Genomic DNA, 12728 nt, shown 5'->3' on the forward strand with positions numbered 1-12728 from the left:
CAGTTCATTTATGCATTTTTACTAGTAAGCTGGAAATGACTCTGTTTTACATTAATTCCCATTCCCATCTAAAAACAACTCCCTACAAAATACACTTAAATCTAAAATAAGTTTATTCGTTTCCTAACACAATTAAAACCAAACTATTTTTCACTCAGAAAAGGATCTGAATAAATATTCCAAGCTACGGAAGAGCCTAAATAATCGCAGACAAATGCAGTATATTCACTTGCTTGATAGCACCACCTCTGTCAAAACCACGGCTACTTGTAAATCACCGTGACTCCTTCATGCTAGTTGCTTTAGGAAAAACACAAAAACCACTGTTAAAGCTTCTCTTAGCATCTCTGCTAAACTTCAAAGGGAAGCCAACAACAACGTTTATTCTGATGTTAGATTGATCAAGGAAAATATCAATTTAAAAAACCATGACAACATAAGCAATTCCTTCAGAGCTGAAGACACAATAGATAAAACAAGAACGAGAGTGAGAGCACCTTCCAGGCAGATCGAATTGGCAAGACGTAACAAGTGTCATAACAACACTGCTGGACACTAGTGAGCAGCACTTCACAGTGAAGTAATCCTATTTGTTCTCCCATGTCCACACAAGTCCCCGGCTACAGAAAAAAGAAACCCACTGGTTGCATTTATTAGGACAGGGACTTTAAAAAAAATTAAAAGGTCTTCACCCTTGAGTTAAAGGGTAATGGCTTGATTTAAACCTTTGATAAATTCAAACTCACCGGTAATTCACTGCCAATTAATTCTTATCAAATCCCTACCCTTTAATCATCCGTGGAACAACATTTAAAAAATTCATCGTGGCCAAAGATGGGCTTGCTACTAATCAAAGACGGAGGAAAACACAACAACAGTCAAAATAAGTAATGCTGCACATGTGAGTATAACTGAATTTTATGGGTTAAATAGCTCAAAAATTCAACTGCAGAGCAGCGGCATTCAGCTCACATCATCAAAGCCCAACAGTGAATGTCTCGCCAATCTAGTGCGTGGTCTCACAGGGACTAGTGGCTTGCAGGATGAAAACCTGCACGCATACTAATCTAGATACTTAGATTTAACAGCTATAGCTTACACATCTCACTGGAATTTACTGAATATTCTAACCCTCCACATTAATTACTGGTGGATAAAAAGATCATAGCAAAGCATCTGAAGGCACTGCTGTGCTAAGCTAGATGCAGTCTAATTAATGCCATTTGTTTCAACAATTTGCTAACAAAGTGCTACATAAAATGGTTTCACCTGATATTATCCTCTGGCTCAGGTTCACTGTCACTATCTTCAGATTTTCGCTTAATTCCTCGTGCTGGGGATGGGGAGCCATCAGAATTGAGACTGGTATTTGGAGACGAAGTCGTCTAGGGCCATGATTATTAGAGATGGATAGGGGAAAGAAAAGATTTATTAGATGTTTCAAATTCAAGTTAGAACAATTACGTGATAAAGCAAAATCACTCATTCGAAATCTCCAAAAACTCAAGGCAAAAGTTACACAGTCCTTAAACTATTAAGTCAAGCAGCAAAAGAAAAGAACTCCAAAGGCACTGATTCATGCTGCCAAAAATTTCACTGCATTTGAGAATGAAAAGGTGCAATGAACAAGATAGTTTTAAACGATAAGACATGCCATTTTGATGCATTCCAATTCTGGAATACAACTGTTGCCTTTAGTCCCACAGCTTACATTACGACTTCATTTTATATTGACAGTGAAAAATGAGTATGCAGAGCACCATACAAATGCTGCTTGCAATACGAAACCAGCAGAGATGCTGTTTCCTCCTAGCTGATCCCTTCAACTCCTTTCAAATGCATGTATTTTAATATTACAGTCTAAAAAAGATCTCCCATTTTCACCTCTACAAAGAGAAGACAAAGCAAATTATATTTATTCAGATTTAAAAGAAAACTAATCTTTACAATGAAAAGAATCTTTACTCAAAATTACATTCAGTGTTTTGATGAAAATTTATGAACAGATGGATAGTTTGTCATAGTGATTATTTCAAGTTAACAACTGATACTGCTAACAGAACACTGAACTTATTTCCAGTTTTTCCATTACTTCCTAATACCTTTCCAAAAATTCCATCTGAGTTTCACCTTTTCCCAGTGAGGAGTGATGCTTCAAAGGAGTTCCCCAAACAGATAGGTGTAAAAAGTCATTAATTTCCAAAATAAAAACACATACATGCTCTTTAATAATGATCGATGTCCCAGATCACTTCTAAAGACTACAATTTTTGCTTAACACTTTTGCTAGAAAAGGTACTGAGAATTAAACTAGAGATTGTGAGAACTCACTGGCATATAACAGAGATGTACAGCTTGGGAGAAAAGTGGTGGGGAACGGTGCCATGGAGAGCACCTGGTTAATGGCAATTTGTATCGTGTTTCATATACACTGCCCTACTGATGTCCTGTTTGGAACAATTCATATATATACACACACTGATCAGTGAAACAGGTTAACAAAATGCACCCATTCTGTATGTATTTCATATACGTAGCCTCAAGCATGGGAACCTGGAGCTGAAGAAACAGTTCCAGCGTAATCAAGCTATGCCCCAACTCCCAGGTTATTTTACCAGTTCTCAACAGTATTGAGGCAAGAAGTCCCCACAGAAAATTAATAACCAAACAGGTCCACAGGATGTGATTACTGCCCCTTCTATTTGTAAATACCTTTAAACACCTACTTACAGAGTTCTGTCTATCGTGCATTCTCATTTCAAAGGCTGTTTGCCTGGGGTTGCTGATTGCCTGAGGAGTGGATCGATTTCCCAGAGCTTGAGGGGAAAACTGTCCACCAGGAATAAAAGAAGGATGATCCCTCTAGAAAATAAATACATACAGGGATACTGAAAAACAAATGTTATCTCCACAGCAATGCGGGGATGCTCTCACAATTTCCAGATTATCACGTTACATACAACAAGCATAGTTTATCCACTCAGTTCAGCTTAAATCAGTTATGTTTAACAATCTTAATCAGACATAAGATTTTTAAAGAATTCAGCTTATATAGATTAGAAGGGGCAGGCATGTTCCAACAACAGTTCATGCTTCTCTTATGCATTTATGAAACATTTGACAACACTGACTTGCTTGCACGTGGTATTGTGTAATAACTATAGTTCAAGGTATGTCTTTCTAGTGTCTGACAGAAACAGGTCATTACTCAAACAGGTCAATTTAATGCAAATCGGTATACACATTTAAACCTAAACTCTTCAGTCAAACCCCATCTCCCTAAGCAACACAATTGCTGAGAAGACTGTGTCAACCCACAGAAAAGTAATTCTTGTACAGTGATCAAAAATCACTATATCATCACAAAAGTGCATAACTATGCACATTTGAAGGACAAAACATACAGGTATCATCGAGCACATTCAACTCTCTCCTTTTCCTTTCAAGTCTTTAATGTGCAATTCCTTCTATCAAAGCTCCAGTTTACAAAAAGCCATAAAATAAACCCTCTAAAATAGTTTACACACAGCCTAGAAAATGCCATGATTACAACTACAGCTGAAAGCTACTGCACATAATTCTTGCTAGTTTTTGCATTGTGAAAAGTGAATTTACCTTCATTCTTTTTCTTTTTTCTTTTTGCCGCCTTTTGAAGTTATCCTAGGTAAGGAATAAAGAGGAAAAGCATCACACAGATTTCTTGGAAGCATATTTTGTTATAATCCTCAACCAATTAGACTGTAAGGTTTCTGAGTAAGTATTTCTGAGTAATAAGACTTAGATCAGTTCCTGTATCTGTAAATCCAATGCTAGCTGGCTAGGTACTTCTACCTTACCCTGAAAACCTACAGAAAGAGCCACTGCTTATTCAAAGGCCCCTAATTTTGGTTATGACTTAAACCATCTAATAAACTGAAGCTGTTGCTAAGCTTAAGGTGACACCAATGTCAAAGGACTAAGTAATAACACATGCCTAAGCTCCTTGACTGGTGCGGAACGTCTGCCAAAAGGCCAAGAGAGACAAAGTCCTAGAAAGGGAAAAAGAAAGGGCAAAAGGAAAGACCTTGGACCCAGGATACTGGGAGCTTGCACACGAAATTAGTATTTCTACTTAAAGAGAAGCACAGGCTGAAGCAATCAGAAATCAAATATTTTGGCAGCAATGGCAGAGCACTTTTTGACTGAATAGTAAATACAGCTTTCTTCCTTCATTCACAGGTGTTTTATCCCTCCTCCTCAATGAGGAAACTGCAGGCTGTCTGCCAAAAACTGCACAGACTGCAAAGATAGACCAAAAGAACAATTTCCGGACAAATTTCAAATTGCAGGAGGTACTGAAAGGCAAGAATGCACTTTGAACTCCTATTCAGTATTCCATCCCTGTGCAGAAAAAAATCCTTGTTTAGTTTTCATAGTCGCTATTCAAAAAGTGGCAGAAGGCACATGCAGTTCTCATTTTGTTGCTACTTGAGATAGCAACCAGAAAAAAATGCCCTGCACTCCAGGATAAGCAAATCAACTGGAAGTACTTGACTAATTTCCCAATATGGAGGAAGCCACTAGAGACGTTAACAAAATACAAAGGTTTCTTCTCATATTCTATTAAGGAGTGTCACAGTAACACGGGTGATGAAAACAAAACTCCAAGAATATAACATGGAAATTACATCATCATCTTTTCTCTTTTTGAAAATACTATCTTCAACTTCTCCAACAGCCAACATGATCATTTGGACTCGCTGCAGGTTGACAAAACCACTTTCTGTGAGATAGCCCTGTAAAATACAAAATCGTGTGGTTGAAAAGCAGATGCCTTTTTTGTAGCAAATGACCAAATACTTTAAAAAAAAAAACAGAACAAAAAATATTACCCCGGTTTTGTGCACCACATTTTTATATATGTTAACCAAGCGATCAATTGCACCCTCCCTAGAAAGCAAACAAACAAAAGCATGAGACTTGTCATTTAAAGCTACAGTAGGTAAACTTGCAAGAAAGTATATTCTCTGTACCTGATCTCCAAAGATGGCAGATGAGGAAGAAAGTCATTTCCAACAAAGAAGCACATAAAGACCCAGTCATCAACACTTCTTTCAAAATCAAAAGTGAAAGGTAAACTGGCCATAGTGAGTTCTCTTTCTAAATACTGCAACACACCCAAGAGACACCAAGAACCTTTGTCAGTAGAGTTTAACAATATTATTCATGTATGGGGGATTTAACAACTGTTTCAACATACCTCTCGCAAAACACACAAGCGGATGAAGATAAATTCTTGTTCAGAGGCAGGAAGACTGTCTGCAAACTGATCATGCTAAAATAAAAGGAAATAACTGAATTACATCCAAGCTCACTTAAAAGTTTATCCTGCTCAATTTTAAAGCGTACTTGGAAAGGAGCTAAGAGATACACAAGCATTGGTTCTCAAGTTCTCATGCCAAGCATGCATTTTACTACTTTGTATGTCTTAAGTTAGTGATTATCCTCTCTTGCCCGTGGGAAGAAGAAAGAAAACTAATAAGTGAGAAAGTTAGATTCCACATAGTACTGATATGCTACAGATGTATCATTTTATTAATATAAGAAGGAAAGCCAGGCAATTCCAGTAGCATAATTTGTATTACGCTTCAGACAAAGTTGATAGCAAGAATAACATGAGGATATCATTAAGGCACAAGTTAGTTCACATTGAGAAGAATTTTCAGAAATATCAGAATGCTTACCTTGCCTTGTTTTTCTCTGGGCAAACCTTGACACTCCTTAACCTCGTGACCCATCTGGTTACAAAGAGCACACGGCTTGGGCTTATTTGGTTTAAACTCTTCCCTAATTATGGTGAAATGTGGTTCATGTGTAGCTAATCCAAGCATAATTAAATCAGCTACCAATCAAAAGAGAAAAGTAAAATATAATGAAATACTAACATTAAGTTTTTTCTTAAAAAAAAAACACAACTAGAAAGCCAAGTACGTTCTGCTTTAAGCCAGTGTGAATGCAAATATTACCCACAAAGTACCCAGAGAGTACAGCTAAGTGAAAGTCAGCCCGTCAGCCACAGGCAGTGTTAGACCTTCCCCCAAATATTACACAGCTGACAAAATCTAACAAATACACTGGATTATTTATACAAATGCAAACAAAGTTCTAAACACTACAGCTCAACTCAATCAAAGAGGAGCACAAGATAGTTTAACATTAGACACACCATCAGCAAAGAACTCACCATCAGCCCCACAGAGACAATGATGAGTGTTTGGGTCATGGTTTGGTTGAGCTATATGAAAGAAAATTACACAATTTTGGGTCAATAAACGTAAAACAGGTTAGAAATAAGTGCAATACTGCGTTTTGTTATAAGTATACCTCTTTGTCTTCTAATGTAATCCATGATTTTATGTTCACCTTCGCCAGGAGCACTAGCATCCGATAAAATTACCTGTGAAGATTTACAGATAAGGCAATCAATTTATGCTGCCACCCTTAACAAAACAACAAAAAAACTGCCAACAGCAGGTAGTTCAAGTATTCTTAAGTCAGATTCAAGTATTCAGTATGTGAAATCCCAATTTGTAGTGTCAACTATCATACCGTGACTCAAAAATCAATTATTTAAGAGTTTGGGTCCTCTGAGCAGACCTTAATTTTTCTCTAATTTCAGGATGAAGCTGACACATTGATTCAAATACCACTGAAATTATCATATCGTTAGCTACCTGATAAATTATACAGGCAATTGAAACACAGAGTTGTCAGAAACAGAACTTGATGGGGGTGGAGTGGTTGAGTGGTTGAGTAACAGTAGAAGAGAATCTCAAAGTCCAGAACAGCATGAAAGCTGCTATGAATCTACTGTACATCATTAGAATAATAGAAAAAAATGCAGACTGAGACGCAAACAAGTTAAAAATAAAGGGTGAAAAGAATACACATACAATGGATTGAGACGTTTTTCCTTAAGATAATAAAGTATTTGTAAAATCCTGCCTCCTATTATATCAAATTGTGGCTTTCAGCATCAGATCTTTTCATTGCTCTTAAATGAAATCAAAACAAATGGTGCTTTTAGATCGAGTTACTAGGATGAAATACACCTCCTAAGTCCAGCAGAACGTGCAAGTTGGTCCACTATTAATAACTGGCAGAGAAGATAAGACAAATCTGGTGAATTTACACTCTTCAATCATATCCCAACCCGGCCTAATAGATCACCTTAATTTTCCTGAAGTATCAAACTGTGAAACTTACTGTCAGATTTTTCCACCCTGGGTCACTGTTCAAACGGTCAGCGATGTAATAGCGGAGACATTTTGCAAGATTGTCCATAAACTCAGTTCCCTAAAAAGTGACACAAGAAAATAATTTAAGCCACCATCCAGATACTGACAATTGCTGGATAAGTGCAAGATCACTTACTGGGGTAATACAGTTGCTGTCAAATCTTTCCTTCACTTCTTCTGGAGGAAGAATGCCACCTAGAGCAATAAAGACATTTAACAGAAGTAAACCAATAGGGAACACGAAAACGTTTTTGCATGACAAAAACCCTGATGACTACCCTGACAGCAATTAAGATTCAGTAAAAGATTACTTTGTCTCAAAAACAAAACAGGTCATCACATTACTTTCACCTTAAAATAAGGTATAGTACCCTTACAAACATTGTTTGTTGCTTCAGAGTAGTGATTTCACTACCTGTTTTGCCAAAAACTAAAAGAAGTCTCAAACAAACTGAGCTTGATAATGAGATAAAACATTAGGAAATAGTTTTCTTGTATGTTCTCCCTTATGCTTCCACTACTTATTCACTTGAGCTCCCAAACAAGGTTACACCAACTTCTTATCTCTGTTTGAGCTTCATAAAAGGGCCTTCATAGTCTAGAAATGCTAGAGAAAAGAATAAGTCAGAAGAGCCCGTCCTCCTTTTTTAACCTCTAACGAGGCTATACTTTCAAGTGAAAGGTCACATTAATTCCACCTACACAGTCACCCAAATTCATTTTTCCAGCACAACCAGCATCCTTCAGCCACAAACACTGCTTTCACTCAAGTCATATGACTGTCACTCTCAAACTGCACTGATGTTGCTCCATTCCTGAGTTTAACATTTCCAATCTAAGTACCTACCCTTGCTTGCAGTACTTTCATTATTCCTGTGCAGCAACACCTTCACATGATCTCTACTGCTAAGCTTCAACTAACTTTTTGTTAGGCCCTAAAAATATTCATTCCTTTCTGTAAGAGTTTTGCTTGCTTCCCACTATTACATTTATCCCTGTTCTTCTGTTCACTTTCTTCCTAAAGGAATTAAAAGCATTCAACACAAATTCATTTCAGGCAGAAAGACAGAAAGCAAAAGTGACACTTTTTTCTTGGATCTTAACTCTGGGGAAAAGAAAAGATTCACCACACCACACGTCTCTTTTTTAACCCTTACTGAAATGTTGAAAACAAAAGGTGACTCTCATTTGAAAAACCAACGTCAGGCACGGTCACAGCTTTACCTTTTGCCAGAATTTCTTGCCTTATTTTTTGCTTCTCTTCAGCAGCTTCCATGCCCTCCTTGGATGCTCTGAATCTTCTTGACCGCTGCTGATTCATTTTCGCACGTGGAGCCTAAAACAGGTATCATAATGCTTGGATCAGTTACTGCATCTATACAGTTATTTTCCACCTGTTGGTTGTTTCTGGTTCTCAAGACAAGACTTTCAAAATTGGCCAGTTTGTGAATATACAGCCATTTAACATGAGGTATTTCCATAACCAAACCTTGGATTGTGCTCACCCCGTCACGCGGTAGCACACAGTTGGACAAATTTCTGAATACATTTCTTAAGCCTCTCAGCAAAAGCAGCCCAGCAGCATGCACAACTGTACCCTCATCTCAGAGACACACAGTGCTCAAAGATTTCCATAAAAAATAAATTAAGCTTACAGGGCCACATATCCAAGAAGCATTATTTATTACATAAAGAGACTCTGAAAAGAGTCTCTGAAAAGAGACTCCAAACACTGTATCCACAGCTCTTTATATTTTCAAAATACTAGAGCAGACAGTACTTAGTTACTGGTTAGGACGGGTATTTTGGATTTTAAAAAGGATACATCAACATTTAGCTTGGATTACTTTTACATACACAAACACGTCAGGAATTTCTGCACTTGCATATCTTCAAGCAGAACGGTTTTTCACCTGGACTCATCCTACCTTGGAGAAGCTGACAAGCCTAGAAAAACAGCCAAAGCTCAGCAGCCCTAACAGAAACCTGCCAGGCTAGTTTGGTGTGCCTCAGTGAGACCACACAATGTGGATACCAATATATTCAGTAAAGTGAAGTTTTCCATAAAGGGTGGTATCTTTCATTAGGCTAACTAGTGGACCAGGCAGGATGGAGATAAGGAACAGAGAAAGACAGGCTTCAGTGTCTGCTCAAAGCTAGACTGTGAAACATTTCATAGTGTAATGAAGTCACAGCTCACTTTAAGTGCACCTGCTTAAATAATTTTCTGGTCTTTCCCAGCCTGCTGCATAAATCATTACTGAAGTCACAGAATAGAGGAACACGTGAAATAATTTCAGAGCTTTACTGTCTTATGGAAGTTTCCTCCTTTGCAAAAGCAAAGTTCAGATTGCAACAGACTACATCAGTCAGCTGATGAAATCCTGTGGACAAAATTCATTTATAGTTTTGAATGTACAAAATTTAATTAACAGCAAACTTAACCTGTAATTTTTTCACTTCAGAAAACTATTCCTCAATGGATCTTATGAGAGTGGAGGGCATCAAATCTAGTTTTGCAAGCAGTCTTTACTAGGAATTAAATTCAATCAATACTTACTACTCCATCTATAGCCATGTAGAGAAGTCGCCTTGGTCTTACAATGTTGAAGATCCTGTCAATGTACTCAAAAATTGCAACCATCATTTCATCTTCATTTTTAGGTGCTGGCCTACAACATAGAACGTTAAATTTAACATGTGAAATGCTATGAACGAGTCCTATATACAGAATTAAAGGAAACTGCCTTACTTGTCTTCTGGATGCGTACAAGGGTGAATGATACCATTCATATCCAAGTACAGATTATCAAACTCCACCTCATTAGGGTTTGGCTTGCTTGTATCAATAGGAGCCTTGACGCCATTGCATTCTTTGGCCTGGGAAAGCAGTTGGAACAATTACTTCAGTACTCAATCATGCAAGTAGAGCGACTAATCTACAGCCTCAGAGGAGATCACAGAATCATTGGTTGGAAAACACCACTAAGACCATCCAGTCCAAACATCAACCCATCACCACCATGCCCACTAAGCCCTCAGTGCGAGATAATCACTTCAAGAGCAGTAGAAAAAGATAGCAACAAACTACCCAAAAGAGAATTACCTGGAGTTTCATGCTTACTCTACTAACACAGCTTTGTTTTAAGGCCTTTATAAAACTAACATTACCTGAAGGTATTATGATGACTTAAAGCAGAGCCAGTTCACTCCTGCTGATCAACGTGTATTATAAATTTCGTTCAAAGAAACTTCCACATTGTGTGTTTTCCAGAAAAACTATTCTACTTACTGCCAGGACCATACAGGCTCCCTCAAAATGCAGGGAAGGAATTTCAAAGCGTACAATATGATGTGAGGATTCAGACACAACAAGAAATGTCAATAATCTCTTTGCTTTAAATGCTTGTTTTTTTTAAGGCAACTTTTGAGATTGGCACATCTAAACAAACTTGTATCACTTTTCTCTCTGCAGTCTACTATTTAAGCCCCACAGATAACCTACAGGAAGAAGGAAGCAGCAGAAGCCATTCACCTGTGGCTGATCACGTATCAGAGTACAGCAGGTGACATGACAAGCTTCCCAACAGTAACAGTAAATTGGTACATCCTAATGAGCAAAATACAAGATTTAACTAGAACACTTTCCTTTTCCAGATTCCACTGTACAGAGGAAACAGATCCTTTCAGATCCCACCAGACAAAAATTGCCATTTGGAGCATATATATAGATACTACTTTTCTTGGTTACTACCAAATGCACTTAAGTGCTCACAGCCCTGACCTCCTGAGCTCCCAGCTCTGAGTTTGACTGTGGATGCACTTAGCACGTTAAATAAATCCCAGGCCCTACTTTCCACTTGTGAAATAATCAGGCTTTTAACTCTGACGACTCCTTTCCCTTAGGCTGCTACCTAACCAGTCGTGACGCCCAGGTCACGGTGGGGATGGTAAACACAGCGCTGACTTATAATCGCTCCAAACACTTCTAATCACCGATGTTCTCAGAGCTCTTCAATGTGATTGAACACTTACAACAAGCTAAAACACACCGTAAACCCAGAAGCACGGAGAAAATAAATTTCAGTGAATAGCCAGGAAGCAAACTAAACACCAGTAACATCCATGCTAGAAGAGACACCATTTGACCAAGAGGAAGTCAAATTCATGTTAAAGACTTTACGACTGGACGGAGTTATAACGTATCACAAAGTTGCAAAGAGGAGTACTCTCAAACAGCTTGGCATTGAATGTGATGCTATTCGATGCGCAGTGTGATCTTTCTTCTGATATTCACGCCACTTAGCCACATTCTGGCAGGTGAAATCAGGACCAGTTTGGTTCCTTCAGAACTCATGGAAAAAGGAGCACGTTACCGCACTTTGTAGAATACAAGAGAAATCCCTTGGCTTTAGCAGGAACTAATTGTCAGCTACAAACACTATTCTGCAGCTTATGATTTTTATCAAGTTTCTCGGGGGAACTGAACTCCTGATTTTAAAGGAAGAGCATACATTCTGGTTTACATCAGATAACGGGACAAGCAGCTTGTCTTGTGTTCTACTTGATCTCTCATCAAACCTCTTGCCAAAGCTAACTGTGACATCAAAGGCTTACAACTATGTGATATGGAAAATAAAACTGCCCTCTCCACACATCTTCTTTCCCGTCTTGAAGGTAAAGCAAAATAAGCACGAGCTCCCTTAGATGGCTACGAAAGCCATTTAGTTTTCATCTGCATACTGCTATGTCAGCAGCTTTGCCATTACCCGCTCATAAACCTATCAGCTTTTTAATGCAACCGTCTTGTAAAAGGTTTAAGTATCTGGGAGTGATATCTCTTGTGATAGAACTAAACTGTTCTCTTCTCATCTACAGCTGCTTTTGAAACCAATGAAAACAGATCTTCAAATATGATACTTCAGTTGCAGCTTTATTAATTTGTATGAATTTGATTAAGAACATTCTCTCCTGGATTTTATATTATCTTCGAGATCTTCCTCTTATTCTTCCCACTCAGCTTAAGAAAAAGATTAATCAGATTTAAGAAAAAGAAATAATCTAGCAAGGTAAGAGAACAAGGATCAACTCTGTCATATCTCAAAGAGACAAGCTACCCAGAGATACAAAACTTCTGATTAGAAAGATTTATAAGCAATCCTAAGACACACAGAGAACTGATTACATTGTGAGAGAAATTTAAATTCCTCTACAGTAAGACAAACCACAGCTTCTCACCACCGTCCTACTCAGCTCTCAAACCAGATACGAATAGCAAAAATTTTAATTAAATGTGATTTATTCAGGGGCTGTCCTCATAAATACAAATGCGCTCCTAAATCAGAACAAAGCAACACGCGTAAGGACTTCTGGGTCTGGTGCCTCTATTATGCTCAACCTATTTGACGCGAAAGAATTTGTTACATTTTTCCTTCTCTTTAAAGAACATTT

The 12728-nt window shown here is 38.0% G+C and overlaps 1 protein-coding gene across 1 annotated transcript in view; it reads right to left on the reverse strand.

The window, feature by feature from the left end:
- XRN2 (5'-3' exoribonuclease 2) overlaps positions 1–12728 on the reverse strand; it is a 45628-nt gene that overhangs the window by 31116 nt on the left and 1784 nt on the right. Inside the window, exons 2-16 of the mRNA XM_021390684.1 lie at positions 10030–10157; positions 9838–9949; positions 8502–8613; positions 7414–7472; positions 7246–7335; positions 6364–6436; positions 6224–6274; positions 5724–5881; positions 5240–5314; positions 5013–5146; positions 4872–4929; positions 4668–4775; positions 3616–3660; positions 2731–2862; positions 1270–1385 (exon numbers count right to left, since the gene is read on the reverse strand). Coding sequence (XP_021246359.1) covers positions 1270–1385; positions 2731–2862; positions 3616–3660; positions 4668–4775; positions 4872–4929; positions 5013–5146; positions 5240–5314; positions 5724–5881; positions 6224–6274; positions 6364–6436; positions 7246–7335; positions 7414–7472; positions 8502–8613; positions 9838–9949; positions 10030–10157 — 1451 coding nt within the window. The remainder of the gene's footprint in view (positions 1–1269; positions 1386–2730; positions 2863–3615; positions 3661–4667; positions 4776–4871; positions 4930–5012; positions 5147–5239; positions 5315–5723; positions 5882–6223; positions 6275–6363; positions 6437–7245; positions 7336–7413; positions 7473–8501; positions 8614–9837; positions 9950–10029; positions 10158–12728) is intronic.

The sequence above is a fragment of the Numida meleagris genome, chromosome 3 (assembly GCF_002078875.1).
Source record: "Numida meleagris isolate 19003 breed g44 Domestic line chromosome 3, NumMel1.0, whole genome shotgun sequence".
Taxonomy (NCBI): Eukaryota; Metazoa; Chordata; class Aves; order Galliformes; family Numididae; genus Numida; species Numida meleagris.